Genomic DNA, 23243 nt, shown 5'->3' on the forward strand with positions numbered 1-23243 from the left:
CGGCATAACTTAAGGTTCGCTACCATATTAGTTCTTAATTTATTTCCTACCGACAATAATTTCCTCATTTCTGTAATAACGTCACAGAGAATGACGCAAAATTAATTTTCCAGTTTTGGTTTTGAATAACTTTTTTACTAAATAAAAACAAATGATTTTGATTGATGAAGATTTTCATTTCGTCCTTTATGCGCTCCATTGCTTGTATGTTTGTACAATGCAGCCGTCTGGTTCACAAGTGGCAAATGTGATTCACGTACGACGCCATTTGCAAGAATTATAAATCTTCCGATAGGGTTATTATTTTTGCGCCACCTTGCACATAGTTAGAAGTATGCGGTGCAGTACTTGCAGTACTTAATAGTGGCGCAGGAAATCCTACTCTGCATTAGAATGACCAAGTGGTGAAAGACTTGGCCTCACTTGATATCATCTAATTGGTGACAGTTAGCACGTTGAACTGCGAAGAAGAAGAAGTATGAAGCCAGCAGACGCCAAATCGTACTAAATGGCAAGAGGATAAATTCAACGGACCATTTGTTAACCATAACCGGCAGCTATAAAAATAGCACTGCACTAAAGCTTTTTGTGAGAGCTTTTGGCGAACTTGACTAAAATGTTAATGTTGGGGAAACCTGTTGTAACAACCGGAACGAAAAGTTTCGTATGGGAGTTTGTTGCTACTAAGACCAGAGGAAATCCAGCGGAAACACACCTGGCGGGTGTTAGTTACGCGCATAAATTCAAAATTTTATTCAGTTAGGCGTTGCACTAAGCGAAATAGCTAATCAAAAAATTTCCTCTAAAATAGTTGTAAAATATTTTCGTGAGTTGCCTTATAATGTATTTAAATGTGTGGACGAACTAGCGGTAGTCTTAAATTATTTTTATTTTGCTTCAAGCCTTGTTACGTTTGAGAGTTGGTTGAAATTTGAGCTTCTTGAAGGCAAAAGATATAAAGAGCAATTGCTTTCGTTAAGATTTTATTTCTTGTTGTGGCAATTGCGTGAAATACTCATTTCACAATAAAACTCATTTCACAATTTCAAAGATTCTTTAAGGTAAGTTGCCTAGTTTCCATTAGCAAATAAGTAAGAGGAACGCAGCTATCTAACGAGGAGTGCGCAAGTATTCTAGCTTATAGTGAATCCGGAGTCGTCTCAGGTCACGAAATAAAAATATCTTTGAAAAATCAAGTTGGATATGGAAGAGTCAAAAGAACTGGTGCGAAGCCTAAGATTGACGACAGGTGTAAGAGAGAAATAAGACGGTTGGTTGTCAATAAAAATATCAGCGCTAACCAAATTAGATGTGAACTTTTTCTTAATGTTACGAAAAGAAGAATACAGTAAATTTTGAGTGAAGATTCGAGATATGAATTACAATCCTTACAGACTATGATACGAAAGTTGCTTAGATGAAACTACTGATATATGGTATTACAATTATTTAAAAACAACTATAATATAGCATTCGAGAGATTTAAAAATGCTACTCTTGAATGCGAAAAATCGAGAACAATAAATTTATGAAATTGTTTGACGCTAACGCCTTCCTTAACCCTGCTCCGTCATCCTTCGTCAAAATGACTACGCGCGATTTTATTTTAAAATTAAAACCGGTTTTTTTAGATTGTTTTGGTCTGATTTTTCTGATAGCGTTAGTTGGTTAGAAGCTGTTGGTGGACGAAGACGTACAGCAAACAACGCACATTGTAAGTATTTTTTTTTTCGCTTATAATTTTTTGCCGTGGTCAAAATGACGAAAGATGACGTTTGTGTAACTTCCAGTTTTGACGGGGTACTTTTTTAGTACGAATAATTTTATCGTAACTCTAAAATGGCTAATCAACAATCACTAACAGATAAACAAATTGAGAAATTTCTCTCTTGTTGTGATAGCAACGATGAATTTGAAAGCGAAAGCAGTGAAATAGGTTGTGACACAGAAGTTGAGGAAGAGGATTTCGTTGCAAACACCAGCTCATCAGATGAAGCAACTGATGAGGATGAAGATAACGTTATAACATGTGAGAAAACTATACTTCGAGGGAAAAATGGTCATAAATGGTCATCAGTTAAAGGTACAACTCATCATTATGGGCTAAATATCGTACATAAAAGTCGAGGGCCTACCCGTCAGTGTAAAAACATAATTGATCCGTTCGACTGTTTCAAACTGTTCATAACAGGAGATATCGTCGACGAAGTTGTAAAGTGGACAAATGTTGAAATAAATCAACGCCAATCAATCTTACTAGCAAATACGGATCAGACACAACGACGTAACACAAATGCAAATGAAATATATGCAGTTATGGGTATATTGGTGTTGACCGCTGTTAAAAAAGATCAGCATTTATCTGTGGAGGAATTATTTGACAGGTGTTATTCTGCATCCATCTACGCAAGCGTTCTTACCAAAGCCAGATTTCAATTTCTTATGTCCTGCCTGCGGTTCGACGATAAATCTCTGCGCCTGCAATTAGTGGGTGATAAATTCGCACCCATCAGAAAAATATGGGAAATGTTTGTAAAAAAATGCAGGGAAAATTACAGTCCTGGTCCATACCTTACAGTGGACGAACAGCTTTTGGCTTTCCGAGGCAAGTGCAGTTTCAAGATGTATATGTGATGTTATGTGATAGTGGAACCAAGTATATGGTGGACGCAATTCCATATTTGGGCAAAAATTCGAACAATACTACAATGCCTCTTGGAGAGTTCTATGTGAAAGAGCTTACGAAAACTGTACATGGCTCAAACCGAAATATTACAATGGACAACTGGTTCACTTCAATACCTCTGGCAAAATCATTAGGGCAGAGCCCATACAATTTGACAATTGTCGGCACTCTTCGGTCAAATAAAAGAGAAATTCCAGTTCAGCTAAAAGAAAAAAAGGGTCGTAAGTGCGGTTCGGCCATGTTTTGCTACGACAGCAACTTAGTATTGTTATTGTATAAGCCGAAGCCAAACAAAATGGTTTATCTTTTATCCTCATGTAACGAACAGGGCACTATCAATTCCAATACAAATAAACCCAACATGGTGGAGTTTTATAATAGTACCAAAGGAGGAGTTGATACATTCGATCAGATGTGCAGTGTTATGAGCTGTTCAAGAAAAACTAACAGATGGCCATTATGTCAATTTTTCGGAATTTTAAACATAGCTTTCATTAATTCATATATAATTTATACCCATAATGTGTTTCAAGGTGGTCAAAAGCCACTAAATCGCGTTAATTTTATGAAAAAACTTTTTGCGGAACTCATAAAAGAGCAACTAAAGGACAGGCTTGTTATGCCAACAATAACATCCACTATGAGAAATGATATCGAGAATCAGCTTCAAATAAATAAATCTACAGAATCTGAAAACAAAATACCAAAAAGTTCAACTGGAAAAAGAAAAATATGCGCAGTTTGTCCTTCTGCTAAACGAAGAATGACAAACGTCGTTTGTGCAAAGTGCAAGAAAATTCTGTGCGGCGAGCACAAAATAGAAGTTTGTGACTCATGCTTTATATGAAATAATTTATCTTAAAACTAATGTTCCTTTTTTAGTTTAATGTATTATTTATAAGAAACTATAAGACTTAATGGATAAAAATGTGATTTATTTTTTATTTGAAATGTTATATAATAAGTTGTTTAAAAAACCATGCCAATTGAAAGAAGGCTATTCAATGTTAATTTTACGACAAAAAAATAATAAAATTTTATGAGTTTCGTTAAATATTAATTTTAAAGTATCTAAATAAAAATAACAAATCAATTTTGATACCTATTTTTGTTGACAACTTTTTTTACAGCTTTTTAAAATACATCGTAGTCAAAATGACGAAGGATGACGTTAGTGTACAATAAATAAGGATGACGTTCTAGGGTTAATAAGTAATCAAAATATTTTACACATGGTAATTGTGTACTGGGATAAGCTTTCATATGCGCCTTAATTTAGCTGTAAATTTTAGGTACCGTTATCCACGCTTTGCTTTGTCTTTGATGCCAGCGAAATTTATGTCACTTAAGTGAGTATACGGCAAACGATTGTTCAGTTAGCATAGCATTTACTTTTACGCATTGATTAAAAATGTTAAAGCTATTAAAAGGAAATAATTAAAGTGAGTATACTAATTTAGGGAAGTACGTTTTGTATTAATTTTTCCGACATTTTTAGTAATGACACCAAGAGGAAGAGAGCTTTCTGATGATTTAAAAAACTGATTATAAAATATCACAAGGAACATAAAACATTGCGAGAAATCGGTCGTTTGATAGATAGAAGTTTTGCTACAGTTCAAAAGATTGTGAATAAATATAAAAGTGCGGGAAGCACCACTAATAAAGCGCGTTGTGGGCGTCCGCCGCTCTTAAGCTCCAGAGAAAAAAGCTTAATCGTACGGAAAATCAAGACAAACCCCAAAATAAGTGCCCCCAAATTGAAATCTGAAGTTGAAAATGAGACTGGAAAACAATTAAGCACCCAAACTATACGCCGGGTTTTGCATAGTGCTGGTTATCATGGGCGCAGTGCTAGGAAAAATCCCTTCGTGAGATATACCATGGCGGCATTCTTGGATATAGAAAGCGCCTTTAACAATGTTAGTACAGATGCGATCCAACGGGCGTTGATAGACTTAGAGGTGGACAATTGCATCAGTAATTGGGTGATCTCTATGCTAGAAACCAGGATCATTAAAGCTAATATGGGTAATATTATTGTAGCATAACCAAGAAGGTCCACAGGGGCACCCCACATTGGGAAGTATTGTCTCCACTTCTCTGGTTATGCGTTATTAGCAAAGTCTTAACAAAACTTAATACGAGTAGAGGTGGGGTAAAAACGGTGGCGTACGCTGATGATGTGCTAAGGGCGTTAGGCGAGCTTAACTCTTGGGCCACAGGCTGTGGCCTAGGTTTAAACCCACGTAAAACAAGAACTTATGCTTTTCACTATCAGATATAAGCTACCAACTTTTACCCTACCAAATATTAACGGACAAACTCTCTCACTATCATCCAGCGCAAAGTACTTAGGGAGCGCTAGTTGGATTCTGGAAGAATCACCGCTTTAACCAACCAACCAACCAACGGGCGATAGCCATTTATGTTGTGAACAACATATTAAAATTTCAGACGATTCGGTTGAATAGTTTTTTTTTTTGACAGCACCAGACCGATAAAATTGTCGTTTCATGATAAATGAGTTTAAAGTTTGCGGTGCAGGAGCACTAGCTATGTATAAGCCTCTGTTAATAACAGAGCCAATGTTATTAACATGGCCATAACACAATAGTGATGTTAAGCAAATGTTAAACAATATCAACGATGTTAAATGTTAAGAACTGTTAATGGAAAAACAATGTTGTGGAACCGAAGTTAAACAGTTCTAGTAACAACAACTACACAATTAGTAAAAAAGGAATGTTGGATGGAAAAATACCTTTGGAACAGAGCTTTTAGGTGACGTAATGCTTTTTGTTTAACTCTTCATAAAATGCAGCTTTGTTTTAGGTAATAAGCAATTTATTTTAGAATTTACAGATTATTCTTAAGTTGACATAGAATATTAAAGTCATGTTTTCTGCAAACTACTCAGTGTTTGCTTTTAAATATATAATTCGCGTGGACCGCTCTCTACCTAGGGAATGGGCTGTAGAAGCTGTAATATTGGGCACTTGCGCATGGAAAATTCACAGTATATTCTTCAGATTCCATACTTTCGAAATATCGGGAAAACAAAAAATCGATTTTTTGAAATTTCTAAACCACCAGGTCCCCTTAAAAAGCTAAAATCGAGTCGCTGATTGTTTTAAGGCATCTTGGATATTGATTTGACTAATTGTTTCAAGAATTGCGAAATCGACTGGCCTTTAAAGGTAATGAAATAGGTTTAGAATAATAAATAAAGATCTATAAGAGTTAGATGCAATTTTAGCTTACTTTTGGTTCATAGCAAACAAATGTATGTAAGTAGTAGTTACATATGTACGTATGGATGAACATTTATAAAGCTAACACTCCCTTATGACTTGCCTTAAATTGTGTGTATACATACATGCATGTGCTTACATATCTATTCCTGCCAACATAGGTATGCGTATTGGTTGACCTATAAAATCTATTTAAATACCTTCCATGATATTCTTCGTTAATATTTCCGTTATTTCCGTGGAATTATTACTCAGAGTTGAATACAGTTGTGCGAGGGTATTTAAATAATATTTTAATGTATCGAAAATACATAAATGGGAGTTAAATTACTACCTTCCATGTGTCCAGGACATACCCATTTGGAAAATTTGTAAGTAAGGAGCTTACGAAGTATCTATGGTTTTTTTTTTTGTTTTTAGTTTTTATAGTGGCTCGTGCAAATAAAATGTGCGGAATGCAATGTATTGTGGAAACGAAAAAAAAAAAACGATAAAGGCAAAATACTCGCGAAGCTATGGGCCAAATATAGTAAAGCTACATTTCTAGTTTTTGTCTCTGACGTCACAGTTTTTGCAGAAGGAGTTTGAAACTTCAAGGATATATAATATTTAATTAAGAGGATTTTCAATAATTTTTTTTTTTGCCAGTCAATTGCTTTATTTTACAAAAATAAAAACGTAGCATTAATACATCATATTTCGACTTGACTTTAGCCAAATGCCAAAAAAAAAAACAAAATTAATAACTGCAAACCTTGACGCTGTTTGTGTGGAGCCCGTTTCTCCAGAAGTCCCTTGTAGTGATCATCACAAGTCCTGGGAGATTCATCTAAAATCAATCGGACAAGAGAAATTAGTTTTATTAATAGATAATCTTGTACCTGATCGAAGCTTTAGCAAATATTTTTTAGATTTTCAAAAAAAAAACCGACAATTAATTGTTTAAAAAAAAAATCGAAATTTTGAGAAAAAAAAAATCCTTCGGTCAGGCACGAAAAAAATCCAATTTTTTGAAAATTCTGACTACCCTTAATCCCTTAAAAAAAATATTTAAGAAATTTAAGGTGATTTAGAATAATAATATGGATATATACAATGTTAAAATAAGAGAAACAATTCTGTGAAATTGAAAAAAAAAATATGGTGAACAAGGATGAAGAGATATTCAACTTGTCCTTTTAAAACTTTATCCTGAAATATCTTTTAAATTTTCGACACTTGTTTTTGCAAAAACAAAAAAATATATATCACCCATGATGGAAAAAATAATGAGATGGCGTCTATCGTGGTCCCGTTACTTTGCTCTCAGCGAATTTGACAACGAGCTACGTGATTTTAGCACCAGTATGGCCAGATTACCATTTTCGTAACTTGATTAAGCATTTTTTTTTTTTGTTATTTAGTTCTTCCTTCATGACATTTTTCTAGCCTGTTCTAATTAAAATGTAACGTTTATAATTTCGCAAAATATAAATATTTTAATAATTAGTTAAATAATTCACTCAGTTTTATTTAGCTTTAGTTTTTTTAACATCTGGCAGCATTGCCCGCGATTGCAGTTGTTGTTGGTGTTCTTCTGCTTTCGGCAGTCAAATCTCTCTCTCGCTACTGCAGTGTTCCCTAGCTTTGGATATAAAAACGCACTAAAATGCCCATTTAAAGAAAATAAAATGCAAAATTTTTATTGAATCACTTAAAGAACTTTGTATGCGTGACAAATTATTTTTAAAATGTTTGTTTTTTTAAATAAATGTGTTTTGGTTATGTATAATTTAATTTATTAGTTGTTTTTTTTTTGTTAAGCGAAACTCTTTTGTTAAGGGAACGACTTTGTTTGCTATATTTGAGGTTATGTAACTAGATAAGGTACTATTTATATAAAAATGCTTGGTTTCTTCAGTATTTTCTGGTTGTTTGTGGCTTAGTTTTACATGGAATATACCTCTTGATGCCCTATGTCCCGTTAGGGATTGATGGCCGGAAGAAACGATTACACTTCTATGGTTTTAATCCGCATTCAGTAATTTCAAACGCTCTTTAAAATTTGTAAAAAGGTTTTCAATCTTAAGAAGAGTTGAGGGAAGAATATTCAATATTCTTGCATAACCTTAAAAGGAGCAACAAATTAAATTCACACTTTCAAAATATCAAATTTTATAAGAACCAACAAATTTTCATTAGCTCTAAAATCTTCTCAGAGTGGTCCTTTTTTAACCTTATTTTGTATAAAAATGCAGTTTTTTATAACTTAAAGTTTCGGTAGCTTTAAATTAAAAAAGAAACAAGCACGAAACTTAAAAATTTTCGCATTTTCGGTATAAAAAAGCACTAAATTTATTGCGAAGAGCAAATGGTTGGCAATACTGCACAACTCGGAAAAACGTGACGTCACGCTCTCTTGATGGGCGAAATCTTTTTTCTATCAATCCTGTATATCACCTGTACATTACTACGTCCTCGAATTTCGATCTTCAAACTATGTCAAATTTGTGTAAATAAAAAAAATTGTAACACTTCTCTAAATATGAAAGCATGTTTTGCATCGTACGAAAAGGGACAAATATAAAATTATAATTTTCTTATCCTAGTTCCGCTAGTATATAAATTTTGTCGTGTGCAAAATTGACGGTGTCATATGCAAGGTGGCACAAAATTAATCATCATATTTTGTTTTTGTAACATTTTTTTACTACATAAAAAAACGATTTTGAGTGATAGAAGTATTTGGTATAGTGGTAAGTATATTTGGATCATTAAACGCTCCATTGCTTGTCTTTTTGTCTGCTGTCTGGCAGCTGTTTAATTCACAAATAACAAATATGATTCACGTACGACACCATTTCCACAGATAGGGCGATTAATTTTGCGCCACCGACATACATTAGTTTCACCAGCAGGAATTACATTTATCTAGCGCAAATAAAACTCAATGGAACTACTTATTAAAAAGTAGCCAGTTGCTATTCCCTGCGTTGTAAGCTGCTAAGTTAGTTGAAATCCTATTTGCCATTTGCACTCATGTATGTATGTATGAATACATGTACAGTGTGTAACTCTAATATTCGGGTTTTTATTATATGGTCCTAAAGCATAACGATCGGACGTGTTTCAATTGTCGCTCTGCATTTTTGCTATAAAGTAATTTATGATATTAAATGAAATGACATTTTAGTGTTTATATAAAAAAATTATAAGACTGTGACTTTAAGCCATACTAGTTATAGCTTGAATGAAATAAAAATAAATTAAAAATATATATATATGTAAATAAGTCTATCCTATCATGCTCTTTTCTGGTTAGGGATGGTAATAACTAATTATGCTTCCAATCCTCCAATTTCTAGAACTTTGGAAGAATTTAATTCGCTTTCAAGTCATACTGGCCTAGATTTTTCATCAACAAAGAACCACTTCAAATTGTTACTAAATGAAGAGTTGAACTAAGTTCTTAATACTATCTAATAATCTCTCTCTATACTTGAAATTATAAGAAATGTTATCCTTTTCTTTCACTCATTACAATTGAAACTAGGTTTTCCAATAACAGGTGTTATTTTGAATAGGATTGTGCTATCGAGAGATGATTAACGATGGCCGGAATTGGATGGTATTGATCTCGACAACGTTTATTTTCAACATGATGGCGCTATGTGCCACACATGCAACGAAATCATAGATACTTTAGGGGGTGATCACAATTGACCACCGAGATCTTGTGATTTAACACCTTGTGACTTCTTTCTTTGGGACCACGTGAAAGAGAATGTCTACGTCAACAGCCCAGGGTCGATTCAAGACCTCAAAGATGGAATTCGTGAGGCTATCGCGGACATAGGGCAGCCACTTTCCAATTCGGTTATGGAAAATTTCATGAAAAGGATATTGTCTTGTTAGCGTGGCCGTGGTGGTCATTTGCTGATGCGATTTTCCACGATTAACGGCATAACTTCCTCTTTATAATGAAAAACACATCCGATGATTTATATCAAAAATAGCATTTTTCTTTGAATATCAAAATAAAACCTCTTATTGGAAAACCCTTTAGTTAATGATTAGTTTAATTTTACATTGATTAAATTATTTAGCTTTAATGTGTTTTTCATAGTTTCTAAGAAATACTGTATTTTGTAGACTATTAAATGAATAAAATAAATAAATAGGTAAATTTGAATTATTCTGAAAAAAAAATTTGAAAAAAAACATCAATATTTTTCCATTATATAGGAGTTTCACGCAAGGCGAATCTATTAAAGTTGATATCGCTAAATCAGCTGACAAATTTTGTTTCTTTCGCCGTGTCCATGTGACTGTCAGCCCAGAATGAAACAAGGCGAATTCATTCTTTGTTTTCCACATTGCCAATACTTTGCTTTGACAATCAAACGTTCAAAACATTGTTGTTGGTCTAGTGCTACCACCTTTAATGAATATCCTTGAATTTGACATATTTATTTCAATTCAATATATTGACAATAGTTAAAAAAATTTAATTGCCATAAACAAAATAGGACAAGAAAACGGAAATCAGTTCGCAGTTCATCTAACATTAAACTTAAAAACTTAAAGGTTTTTAATAATTTGTTGCGTATTATCAGGCCCGATTTTCGCCCATTCCTCGTGGAACCTTTCTTTTAATTCCCTGGTAGCAGCGACTGGTCCCTGTCACGCACGTAGCTGCAGCTTGTCTCTCAAGTATACAGGGTTTGATTGAAGAGATTGGTCCCCGTAAGCCTCCTTGAGTAGCCCAATGGTTTCGGTACTCGTTTTGTTTAGCTTTACGCAAAATTTGATCGAGTAACGTTGCTTCAACGATCGCTGCATTTTCGCCACTACAAAATCCTAACACACTTTTAAAACAGCTTTCACGCGCAGAGCGATGTTGACTGCACCGCTGTTGCCAGCGAACTAGGACCGGTTTCTAGTCGAAGGGGAAGGTCCAACGATCATTTTTCCCCACCAGCCGATTCGGTTGATCGCTTGGCAGACGCTCCGAGCGGGAAGGCTCATTACTTTTCAATCAAACCCTGTAGAGCTTAGAACGGATGATTGGGAAGGGATAGCAATAACTGTCAGTCAATTATAGAGCAGCTATTCTCGTAAGATATGGGCTTTAAGCTCAGGGTCATTATCTTCGGTACAGTTTGAAATTAAGTTTATTTATAATTATGATTGTTTCGAATTCCTTTTCAATTTATAAAAATATATCTCCTTATTCATACTCGTTTCTATAAAAACTAAATTGCCGCTTCCTCTGTATGAAATACAGCCCGAAACCATTACATGCCCACCGCCGTGTCGTGGTTTCTAACCTAGTGATTACAAGTGATGAGTTTTGCTGCGATATGAAAAAACCGAATATTAAAGTTGCTCACTGTAAGCGACCACATAAGGGAATCACTTTCGTTTGTTCACCTGTCCACCTTCATTCAAGGCAGTCAGGCAGTTGAACAAAGAGGGTTGGTAGAAAAACTTTAAATAAATAAATTTTGTAATTGTGGGAAAATTTAAAACAAACACATGCAGTGTTGCTTATTGATTTCCATAAGTAAATCAAATGTACCGCGATTGCTCGTCAGTTTAGTTGAGTCAGTTGTTCAAGTGACACAAAGCACAAATGATCTATTAAATTGTAGTTTTTAAGGAATTATTCAGTTACAATAAAAAAAAAACCGACTGGATTGCGAAAATAAATTTTTAACAAATTTTAAAACAAAATGTGTAGCTTAGAGAATATTAATGGTGAGTAGGAGGTTGAAGTAAAATATGTTTGTACATAACTGCAGAAAATAATCCACCCAGATTGCAACCGATTTTAATTAATAAATGTAAAATGCTACTAAATAAAAAAACGCGTAAAATCTCAAAATGAGAAATTGAGATCGTCTCAAAATGATTGTTTACACACTTCGATTCACTCTCGTGCGACTTCATTTGTTGGATATTAAAAAAAACACTAGCACGTACTGCCAATCTGAACCATGGCCACCTTGATCAAAAAGTTTCCGGAATATATTCGGAAAATTCAAGACACAAGTTTATTTCTCAAAAGTGATAGTATCACCCTCAAAGTACTGCAACGCATTTATCCCAACGTTCGATCCAGCTCTCGAAACATTTCTGAAACTGTATTTTCAGTAAAGCCTGCCGAGCCATTTCCGATGTTTCCATCACTTACTTTCGGCTGTTAAAACGCGTTTCAAGTAACGGTTTTTAGACTCTATCAAATTGGAAAAAAACGCAAAGAGCCATATCAGGTGACGGCTATCGACCCGTTGGAATGGTATTCCTTTCGTTATTGGTCGACAATTCACGGACATTGATGGCACTGTACGACGGTGGGTTAGTGCGAAATCTAAGAGTTGTTTTCCCATAAATTCTTTCTTTTTTGGCGAATTGCTTCACCATGAAAATTACGTGCTTTGTTTTGGTCTTGGTACATACGGAGCTCTCCACTCACTCGGCTGATGTCTGGATTGCATGTCGTACTTAAGATCCCTCGTCTCGTATGCAGTAATGATGCGTTTGATGAATGCAGGGTCGGATTCGGTCTTGTAAATCATATCTTTGGCGATATTCATGCTATCCTTTTTATGCATGAAATTCTGGTCCTTTGGAACCAAGTTTCCAGCTTTCTCTCAGATGCGGTTATTAATCAACTTTTCTTACATTTTATTGATGTTTTACATGCATTTTTGCTGTCGACGGCCTGCCACTACATTCCTCATCTTCGTTGGGCTCTCGAACACTTCTGCAGCGTTCATACCACTCGTCAACAGTTGTTTTCTTTAGAGTATCATTACCGAAATATATTCCTAACATACGAGTATCTAAGGGTTTCGCATCATTGAATTTATTTTTAACGCAAAATTGAACACAAACTCGTTGTCACAAATTCAAAACCATTTTTAAAACTATAAAATATCTAAATCACGCGCAGAGTTAGATTCAAAACGGAGTAACTTTTAGAAATTTCAAGCAATGGCGGCATAATTTTGATCGGAATGTTAATCACAGATGTGGCAACCTAACAAAACAAAAAAGCAGAACTCAAATCAGTTGACTTAGTGAAAGCTCTTTGCCGCGAAACGAAATGAATCGCTTAAGGTTTGAACAACGTTCGAAAATATTGAAAACTTATCACTGCTGTGTAGCCCAATTAGCGTCAGAATCATCTTTTCTGAAGGGTCGCATTTTCATTGTTAGCTGCTGGAAACATCATTAAGGTCAAAGGTGAGCGCAAAAGTGGCATTTTGAACGATTTTTCGTAGCCGGAAATCGTAGGCATATAACTGAACGCACTTTGGTTTCAGCAGGCTGGCGTGCCATGCACAACCCATGCCACAATCGATTTTTGGAGTGTCAAGTTTGATAATCCAGTCATCAGCCTTCTCAGCGATGCCAATTGGTCACTTCGGTGGTGTGATTTTACGTCGTTAGGCTTTGTTTTCTGGACGAACAATTCATTAACGATTCAGGTCCTTAAGACGAGATATATTCAAAAACCGTCACCAAGCTCATGGAAAATTTGACTAACAGGTTGCATTACTGCGAAGTCAACTGAGACAGCTACAAGTGCCTTCATTTCGTGCCAGAAATAATGGTTATATTTACTCTTTCGAAAAAATTAATAATAATTAATAATATGCCAAAGGAATTAAGAATAAAAAGAAATTCCACTAAATGGACCACCCATCATCTGGTTGGTGGCAAGGAGAAAACAGACGCAAACCAATGAAAAGAGAGTCAAGAGGCAAACGAAGTAAAGTATAGTACTTTTCCCCTTGTAGGACTTCCTCTAGCTCCATTCTCTGCATACCATTTACTTACCACAATTACTTTGTTTGTGTTCGCAGAGTTCTGAGTGACTTCTTCAAAAATTTAGACACAAATTGTGCAAATATAATACTGGATGGACACTTTTATGTTGCCATCAAAGAGAGCTGACATATTTGGACCAAGTATTAGGAAAAATATACCTTCCAAAACAAAAAGGAAACGAGTAGATTAAAAGATCGCTTTGAAAATATTAAAAATGCCTGGTGAATTCAAGGTAATATTTGAAAATAGTACTCCTAGAATCTTAGGGGAACATAGTTCACATCATAAGTCATGTGAAGAATCGTTAAAGAAATAAATAAAAAAAAACGAAAAAATATCGAAGTCGTGGCGTGTTTTTGCTGGAGTCCCATACATCCACTCGTTCTCGGGCCATTAGCTTGACGGGTATCTCCCCGCTGATCACAGAAACGGCTGCGTCTGAGACAGTGCGGTAGGCTGAAGCAACTCTGAGTGCCGCTGTTCGCATCCACAGCATCCAGTGCTTTGCGCAGTTTAGCTCCTTTCCCCATATTTCGCTGCCTTACAGGTGTATTGCGCTTGTGGTGGCCATGATCAACCTTCTTTAACTCTGAGTTGGTCCACTAGTCAGCATTCCTGTGATCTACGCTGCTTTAGTAGTCGCGTGCCGTATTTGGACCCAGAACTTAAGTCTGAAATCTAGCTGAATGCCCAGGTATTTCACCGTTTTTTGAGCCAATCGGGATGTGCTGCCTAGTTGCATGCTGACCTCGAGTGGCATGTGACCTCGTGTCATCAGGATTATTTCGGTCTTATGTTCGGCGAGCTCCAGACCATGGCCCTCCAACCACAATTGTGGCCTTAATATGACTTAGTTCAGCTTCCTCCACGAGATATGTAACATTTCGTGAAGCAGCTTGTCGGACCGCAATACAGAAATTGGTGAACAAATTCGAGCTGTTGGGACAAGTTAGTGATGTGAAGAATAAAACCCGTGCACGTCGCTCAAGAAATGCCGAAAATCGAAAATATTGCTGTTGTAGCCGAAAGTGTTGAAGAAAACCCAGGTTTGTCCATGGAATTAAGCATTGAGCAAACGTCATTACTCCGTATTTTGCATAAAAATTTGGGTCTTAAGGTCTATAAAGTCCAGCTAACACAAGAACTCAAGGTAGCCGATCATCAACAACGTCGTGTCTTTGTTGACTGGGTCGTTGAAATGCATGAAAATGATCCGGAATTCCATCAAAAAATCATCTTGTGTGATGAGGCCCGTTTCCCCCTCAGTGGCTTCGTCAACAAGCAAAATTTTCGGATCTGGAACTCAGAAAATCCAAGAGTTATTGTTGAAAAGTCTCTCTATCCTCAACAGAGAATATGTTTTAAGGTCCGGAGAAGATGGAGCAACAGTTACGGTGAGTGGACTGCGCTATCGAGACATTATTAACGATTTTTTATGGATAACATTTATTTTCAACAAGACGGCGCTACGTGCTACACAATCAACGAAACCATTGATCTTTTATCAAAATAACACCTCGTATTGGAAAGCACTATATACGTTTTTCTAGGAATTTTCCGACGCTTTCCAGCATGCAAAGCGGGTCTTTACCCTTACTGATTAGCGTTAGCTTCTGCCTTTTCTACAGCTTTTCCACAGGAAAATGCTTTGAACAATGCACGCATGGTAAACTTCGAGCATCACATCCCGTCGGGTTTCGGCCACAAGTTGGAGAGCTTTAGCTGGAACGCCATCTGGCCCAGGAGATTTGTTCCTTTTGAGAGTTCTGGCCGCAGTTTTAAGCTCCTCTTCAGTGAAGGCCGGAGGCATATCGTAATTTTGAGCATCTCGGCCTCCGCGCAAAAATAATATACTTATATTAATATTGTTTGGGCAAAAAGAGAGGCATTATTTTCTGGGTAGATGGCTGTAGTGATCGATATCTCGTAAAGTATCAAAAAACGATCAAACAATTTAAAGTTTATGCTCGTTGTCAAGGTGACAGTTCTCACTAAACTTTTGATGTTTTGTTTGTTCCATTCAGTTGTGAGTTAAAGGGAAGTCAACAAAGAGAAAATTCGGTAAATTATACTGATTTTCTTGTATAATGGCGAAAACTCAAGCCAGGCCACAGAAATTGAGAATGGTGCCGATACTGTAACAGGTAATTACGTGCAATTTGGGTTTCGACGATTGCGTTCAGGCATTTTTGGTGTTAAAGAAAATGACGATAATGTCGGTAAAATCACAAAAATAATTGAAGTTAGCCGGGATGTTAGTAGTCGTAGCATCACCCAGGAGCTAAAGATCGAGCATAAAACAGTTTGAAATCACTTGCGCAAAAATTTGGCCTAAAAATAATGGATTTCAGAAGAAGAAAATGTAAATTCAATTTGTGCCTCGGTTTGTTGCGTGTGATTGCTCAAAATTGCTTGAAAAAAAAAGTTTTATGAGAAAAAAGTTATACTTAAATAAACCGCCAGTACTTAAATAAATATATAAATATGTACTTACTGATTTCAGAGAATCCTGATCGGAAACTTCATACAAACTCAGCAGCCTCAATAATTGAGTCTATCAATGGTGGTTGTGCCGGCGGATATGGGCAGGAAAGTGTATACAATGACGTTAATGAAATCAATACACCTACACATACAATAGTCACAACCAATAGCATTGACCAAACTGCCAATAAAACTACCAGCACACACAAAGAGACCATGAACAATTATCATAGCAATGCTTCAACAACAGGCAGTGTTACTAAAGCTACAACAACGCCAACAGCAATAAATCCCACTTCAAACAATTCCTTTAGTACCTCAACACAACACTGCAATGAACCAATTGCAGTAAGCACCACATCAATTGCAGCTGGCACCATGGCCACCGTCGCAACCGCAAACACAACCGCCAACACAACACCAATTAGTGATTTCTATCGAAACGCTACAATTCTTATCACTGGCGGCACCGGTTTCGTTGGTAAAGTACTTACACAGAAACTGTTGCGTGCATTTGAGGTGCGCAAAATTTATACGTTAATTCGTTGCAAAGATAATATGAGCGTTGAGCAGCGTTTGGAGAATTTCTTCAAGGAATCGGTGAGTGCGAAGGAATATTTATCGTATGCGTGTATGAGTTCTTTTACAATTTTTTACAAACCCACCGACACAGTTTTTATTTGGCTAATTTTTTGCGAGTTCGCCATACGAGGTGTGTTCAAAAAGTATCGCGAATTTTGTGTTTTTTTCAAAAATTATTTATTTATTCATTAAAATCTATTTTGTCCTTTCAAAAGTAATCTTCATGAGATACTATGCACTTGTGCCAAAGTTGTTTCCAATCTTCGAAGCCCTTCAAAAATCAGTTTTTTTATCTTATTCAGCTCCTCCTTCGATGCCGTCTTTATCTCGTCAATCGTAGCGTAGCGTCGTCCTTTCATGGGCATTTTCAGTTTCGGGAACAAGAAAAAGTCACAGGGGCCAGATCTGGGGAATACGGTGGCTGTGGCATCATTAGTGTGTTCTGTTTGGCCAAAAAGTCGCGCACAAGCAACGATGTGTGAGCAGGGACGTTATCGTGACGCAAGAAGCAATTTTTGTTCTTCCAAAACTCCGAGCGTTTCTGGCGGATCGCTTCGCGCAAATTGCACATAACTTGCAAGTAATATTCCTTATTGACCGTTTTACCCTGTGGCAAGAACCCATGATGCACAATGCCCCTGCAATCGAAGAAAACGGTAAGCAAAACTTTTACATTCGACCGAACTTGGCGCGCTTTTTTCGGTCTTGGTACGTGCGGCCGCTTCCATTGAGATGATTGCGCTTTGGTTTCCACGTCATAACCAAAAAACCCGCGATTCGTCACCAGTTATGACCCTCTACCCGTCGCGGCCAGAGTTCAACATCTCATTAGCAATGTTCATCCGATGCTGCTTTTGGTCGAAATTGAGCAGTTTTGGTACGAATTTTGCGGCGACCGGTCTCAAGCCCAAACCATTGAAAAAAAAAAACACGAATGTCACATCGCCAGTCGATATGTATAGGTCCTCAGCAACTTCTCTAATGGTGATTCGACGATTGGTCAATACCATCTTCTTCACTTCATCAATTTTTTCGTCTGTTGTTGCGGTGCTCGGGCGTCCGGTACGCTTTTCGTCGCCTTCTGAGAGCATTTTGTACCACCGATAAACGTTGCTATGGTCCAAAGTAGCGTCTCCGTATGACACAGTCAACATTCGGAAAGTATCCGCGGACTTAATTTCGTTTTTCACACAAATTTTGATACAGGTTCTTTGATCCATCTTTTTGAATAGGTAAAAATCGAAGACGAGCCGAAACACGTGCAAGCAAAGAAGCTGTCAACAATTAACTGAATATTCAAAATGTCCGAACTCGTCGGCATGAGTGAGAGACATGAGTACCAACATATTGCCACACAAAAATCGAAATTCGAATATACGTAACCTGCGAAAGTTCAAAATTCGCGATTTTTTTTGAACACACCTCGTAGTATATTGGAGCTGAAGAGGAGAAGCTGCAATTGCTTACGTGGGTGACGTATTGTCAGAGGGAAGTTTTTAAATACTCGGGTTGAACTGATGCAGGGTTATATATTTAGTTGTGAAATGGTGAATCCTCTGAAGATGGAGCTCGTTTAATTTACGAAAAAATGTAAAATACTAGAGCCTATCTACCCTCAATAGCGAGAGAATTAGGGACGAAAGGCAACAGTCGCCTTATATGGATGTAGGAGCGCTATCGAAAAAAGATGGACTACTCGCCTAAAGCTACATTTTGACTATATACCATAGTTATAAAACCAATTTTGTTGCACAGAGTTTTTGCCTGGTGGAACTCGTTGGAAAGGACGTCATCTGTTAAGAAGCTGGAGAGGGTCCAAAAGGCTGCCCCCATTGAAACCATTGAGGCGCTACGGACCACGCCAACTCTAGCGCTTAAGGCTATGCAGAATGTGATACCCGTGAGTGTCGCAGGAAAAATTGCCACTCCATCCGCCACAATCAAACTGAGGTGTTCCAGCCATAAGCTAGATTTCTTCAAAACTTTGAGTTCACCTACATGGTGTTGGATTATTGTAATACTTGGTGGGTCCGAGCGGTACTTTTGCCATTCATATTTTCTCAAGGGAGAATTGGGCTTGACAAACAGGTTTACGTATTGCTCGAAGTAGGCCGGCAGAGTTGTTGGGTGAGTATTCTGCCCCCAAATTTAGGCTTCCGGACCCCTGTAGTGTCGTCCAAGCGGTGGTAGGCGCAATTAAGGAAGCAGTGGATTGGTTGCTTACTTCTGTAATTACTTAAAAAAACGTTAATATCTACTCCGGCAGCCAAGCGGCAACTAGAGCCTTGGGCAAGTTTTTTATGCGTACGAAATTAGTCAGAAATTGCCTGACTTCTCTCGCGATGGTATTCGAATAGAGGGAAACTTCTGAGCTGATGAGCCGGCTAGACAGGGGGCTCTTGGGAACCTGTGGTATACTCCTGAAAAGATGGGATTCGCAACAAGTCATCGAGCGCTGGCCTAGTGCGCAAACGTACAAAGTCGCGAGATCCGTCTGACCACGTAGATCAGAGGGAATTTCAAAAGGTAACAAAGCTGCAGCTCACGAATTAGGTAAGTATCCTTACCGGACGCTGAACGTTAGATGCCCATGCGGTTAGATGTCCATGGAATTGTTTCAAGTCCTTTCTGCAGAAGTTGTCTGGAGGTCGAGGTGGAATCATCTCTGCACTTTCCTCTCAGCTGCCCTGCTCTCGTTGCGCAAAGATTTAGATGTATTTGAGGTGTCTTTTTTTATATATTGAAAAACGGGGAAATGAAAATTTTGACAATTTACCAACTTTTGGAGTGCAAACTCATTTAAAGAAATAATATATATGTACAGTGCCTCTCAAAAGTATTCGGAAATCTAGTTTTTCTAGTAGAAAATCTAAAAAAGATGTCTTTATCTCGGGTTTACGTTCAAAAACTCCTTTTTTAGTACATTTAAATATTTAACTTTCTCTTGGAATCTCGTGGGCTCTCTCACAGGACACAATGCGCGAGGAATGCATGCTGTGAGACTTGGAATCGCCTCGAGTCCTTTCTGCGCTGGATGTATGGAGGATGAGGTGGAATCATCTCAGCACCTTCTCCTTAGCTGCCCTGCTCTGGCGGGGCTGAGGTCTAGGCATCTTGGCTCCTACTTTTTTGCCACGCCTGCTGATATAGCTGGTGCTGACATTAAAAATCTGATGAATTTCATCAGCAGCATTAAGCGGTCGACGCAAATATAGTCATCGTTCGTAATCCACACGCTCCTAACCATCCCAGCACCATCTCTCCCCGCCCTCTCCCTGTATCCCATCGGTCTTTCTCTCCCGCCTCACCCCTCCACAATGGCATCACAAAGGACGAATCCTTCTTGTCCAAGTGTGCCCATTCCCTGGGCAACCATATTCACCTAATCTAACCTAACCTTGGAAAAATAAAATAATTCGTTAAATTTAAATGGTAATTAGTTCTGTAGAGACCGATATCCTGAAAAGTTGAAGTCCTGCGATAGTTAGAAAAATCAAGCGAGAACCAGGCACTTTTGCCTCAAAAATTAATAGAAATCTCGCTGAGATTAGTAGATGAAGCAGTAGTGCTGAAACTGTGCCAAGAACGCGAACTCCACGGGTGAAGCCGCTTATAAGTGAAAAAACGACGACATGAAAGTGCCCAAACGAAAGTGCCCAAAGTTACAGAGGCCACAGATATGTCGACCGAAATGGCAAATAATATTTTACATGAAGCTGTGTTTGGAGGAATTTAAGCAAGATCCGAAGGAATTTTTGAGTCGAGTTGTATCCGCTGATGAAACCCGGATTCATCATTACACACCAGAATCTAGGCAACAATCAAAACAATCGATTTCTCCTCGTGAATCTACTCCAAAGAAGGCAAAGACAGTCCCTTCGGCCGGAATTTTTAATTTATGGAGATACTAATATTTTTACTATAAAAAGAGATCAATTGGTCTAGCGCGATAAGTCACAGAAGTTTGTAGGAAATGAGATTAAAAATCAAAAATCAGGAATCCCTCAAAAGCTCCATCTCCTACATATCTTTTACAAAATTACAAAACAAAAAAAAAAGAAAAAAAAATCACTGAATGCGTAACTCTTTTCTCATTTTGTATTTAATTTGTGTGTGATACTCGTATACTCGTATGTTGCACCATTTCCGTACATTTGTGTCTGATCTCGTTGGTTTGTTTTATTTTTTTTTACAGATCTTCGATTCTGTACGTGCCGAGCAGCCTGGGTTATTCCGAAAAGTGCATGCAATGCGTGTGGACTACAGCACCATTGACCTGGACATTTCCCCAGAAGACCGTGAAATTTTATGCCAGGAAGTAGAGGTAAGTTGCTATTAGGAATTCCCACAGTCTTTGCTGAAGTGATTTTGCATTACAATAATTTTATAGAGTTTTCTGAGACTAAACATTTTTATGTGATGAATTCTAGGCACCTTAACTGGTTTTCGTTTGGAATTTATATAAGTTGATATTGAGCTCACAATACCACATAGGAAAACAAAAATACAGATGTCCTCACTTTGAAAAACAGACACCAATCAACTGATGAAATAATACCACCTTGAGAAGATTCGCCTTGGGACATTTTAATTTTTTATACAATATAAAAACAATACAGATCATTAAAAACTTACAATCAATATGCCTTTCGCACAAGTGACCACAACGCCCTAGCACAGCGTTTCTTAAACTGTGGTACATATCCGAGCTGTCAGGTATCCGAAGGTAGCACGCGAAGTTAGGTTAGGTTATGGGGCTAGTCGGTCTGTACGACTAACTCACTTGGATCTTAAAGGTCCGTTGTGATACTACTATGCGACACGGGAACCTTATTTTTTTGTGGACCAATTTTGTGGCCCTTATGAAGTGCAGGATTGGTCCCATCCCCTCCTAAGCTAAAGTGGGTCAATTGGCACGATAGCAGATAAAGCCAATAAACAAAATAAATGATTGCGGAATTTTAATAAAAATCCACATCTTTTTGTGATTTGTGGCACTATTCCGAATTTCGAAAATAAAACTATGTCATCCTGCAAATAAAATAAAAGTCTGTAGTGATAGCCAGCTTTCCCTAAAGACCTTAAAAATCTCTCGCATCTTCTCAAAAGTAACCCAAAAATGTAAGTTGAGGCTGTACTCCGTTGCGGGGATGCGACACTGCGTTGTTTACCTAAACGAAATGGCTGATGAATTGACCAACAGTAATTCCTTGGAGCGTTCTATGTGACCGGAGCCCATTGTAAGGCCAAATAAAGCGGGTACAATCAGCCCAGTCGGGTACAATCCTAACCAGCCAGATCGCACGATCTCATCGCCGCCCAATGGACTCTTTTCTGTGGAGATACCTCAAAAGTAAAGCCTATGAAACAAAAGTAGTGATAATCTCAGCACTAAACTGAAATATCGTTAATGCCATCGCGAGGTTAATGGCACCCCGGCATCACTTCAGCTTGTCAGCGAGTAGCATTGAGTATACACCAATAAATCTAAAGGAAATAATTAAAAAAAAATTAAATCCACACTTACCTTCTTTGTAATTGTTATTGAAGTAAACTTTTATCTTTAGTAATTCTTTTTTAATGTTACTTTTAATTCCTGATACTGTATTAGAGGGCGGTTCAATAAGCACCCGTGTTTGATGATAGAGGGTGTTCCTGGAGGAAGTTGGTGTGAACGACGGCAAAACAAATTTCAGATATTACAAATTTGGTTCAACGAATTTAAACGTGGGCGAACATCCGTTTTTGATGAGGAGCGACTAAGACGTCCGGCAGACATGGTTACCGAGGAAATCAATCAAATAATCCACGACTTGAAAATCCAAGACGCTGTCGACTGGAATGGTAATTAATATTTTACGTGATAAGTTAGCGATGAAAAAATGTTCGGCCCGATGGGTGCCGCGATTGCTCACAAGCAACAACAAGCGGATGCGGCTATTAATTTCGAACCAGTGTTTTGAGAAATTTAAGCGAGAAAGCGAGATCCGAAAGAGTTTTTGCGTCGAGTTGTCACTGTTGATGAAATCTGGATTCATCACTACACACCAGAAACTAAGCAACAATTAAAACGAAGGAATTATCCTGGTGAATCTACTCCAAAGAAGGTGAAGACCGTCCCATCGGTCGGAAAGGACAAGGCGACGATTTTAGGGGATGCCAACGGCGTCATCCTCATGGATTGCTTAGAAGAACTATCACTGGACAGTACTATGTATATTAAGTTATACGACCGCTTTCACAAAAAATTGAAGGAGACGAGTCCACATTTGGCGAAAGGGAAGGTGCTGTTTCGCAACACACCCCCACATGCATCCGGAGTTCTCACCGTCAAATTGCATGATTTGCGTTATGAATGCTGCCGCACACCCCATATTCACCCGAACTGACTCCCTGGGACTTTTTCTTATTCCCTAACA

General features: G+C 37.6%; 1 protein-coding gene across 1 annotated transcript in view; it reads left to right on the plus strand.

Moving 5' to 3' along the window:
* Window positions 1-1839: 1839 nt before the first annotated feature.
* The window catches only part of LOC128861059 (fatty acyl-CoA reductase wat), a 65385-nt gene continuing 43981 nt past the window's right edge, over window positions 1840-23243 (plus strand). The window contains exons 1-4 of the mRNA XM_054098948.1: window positions 1840-2384; window positions 15862-15977; window positions 16262-16842; window positions 21020-21148. Coding sequence (XP_053954923.1) covers window positions 1840-2384; window positions 15862-15977; window positions 16262-16842; window positions 21020-21148 — 1371 coding nt within the window. The remainder of the gene's footprint in view (window positions 2385-15861; window positions 15978-16261; window positions 16843-21019; window positions 21149-23243) is intronic.

This window comes from Anastrepha ludens, chromosome 4, assembly GCF_028408465.1.
Source record: "Anastrepha ludens isolate Willacy chromosome 4, idAnaLude1.1, whole genome shotgun sequence".
Classification (NCBI taxonomy): domain Eukaryota; kingdom Metazoa; phylum Arthropoda; class Insecta; order Diptera; family Tephritidae; genus Anastrepha; species Anastrepha ludens.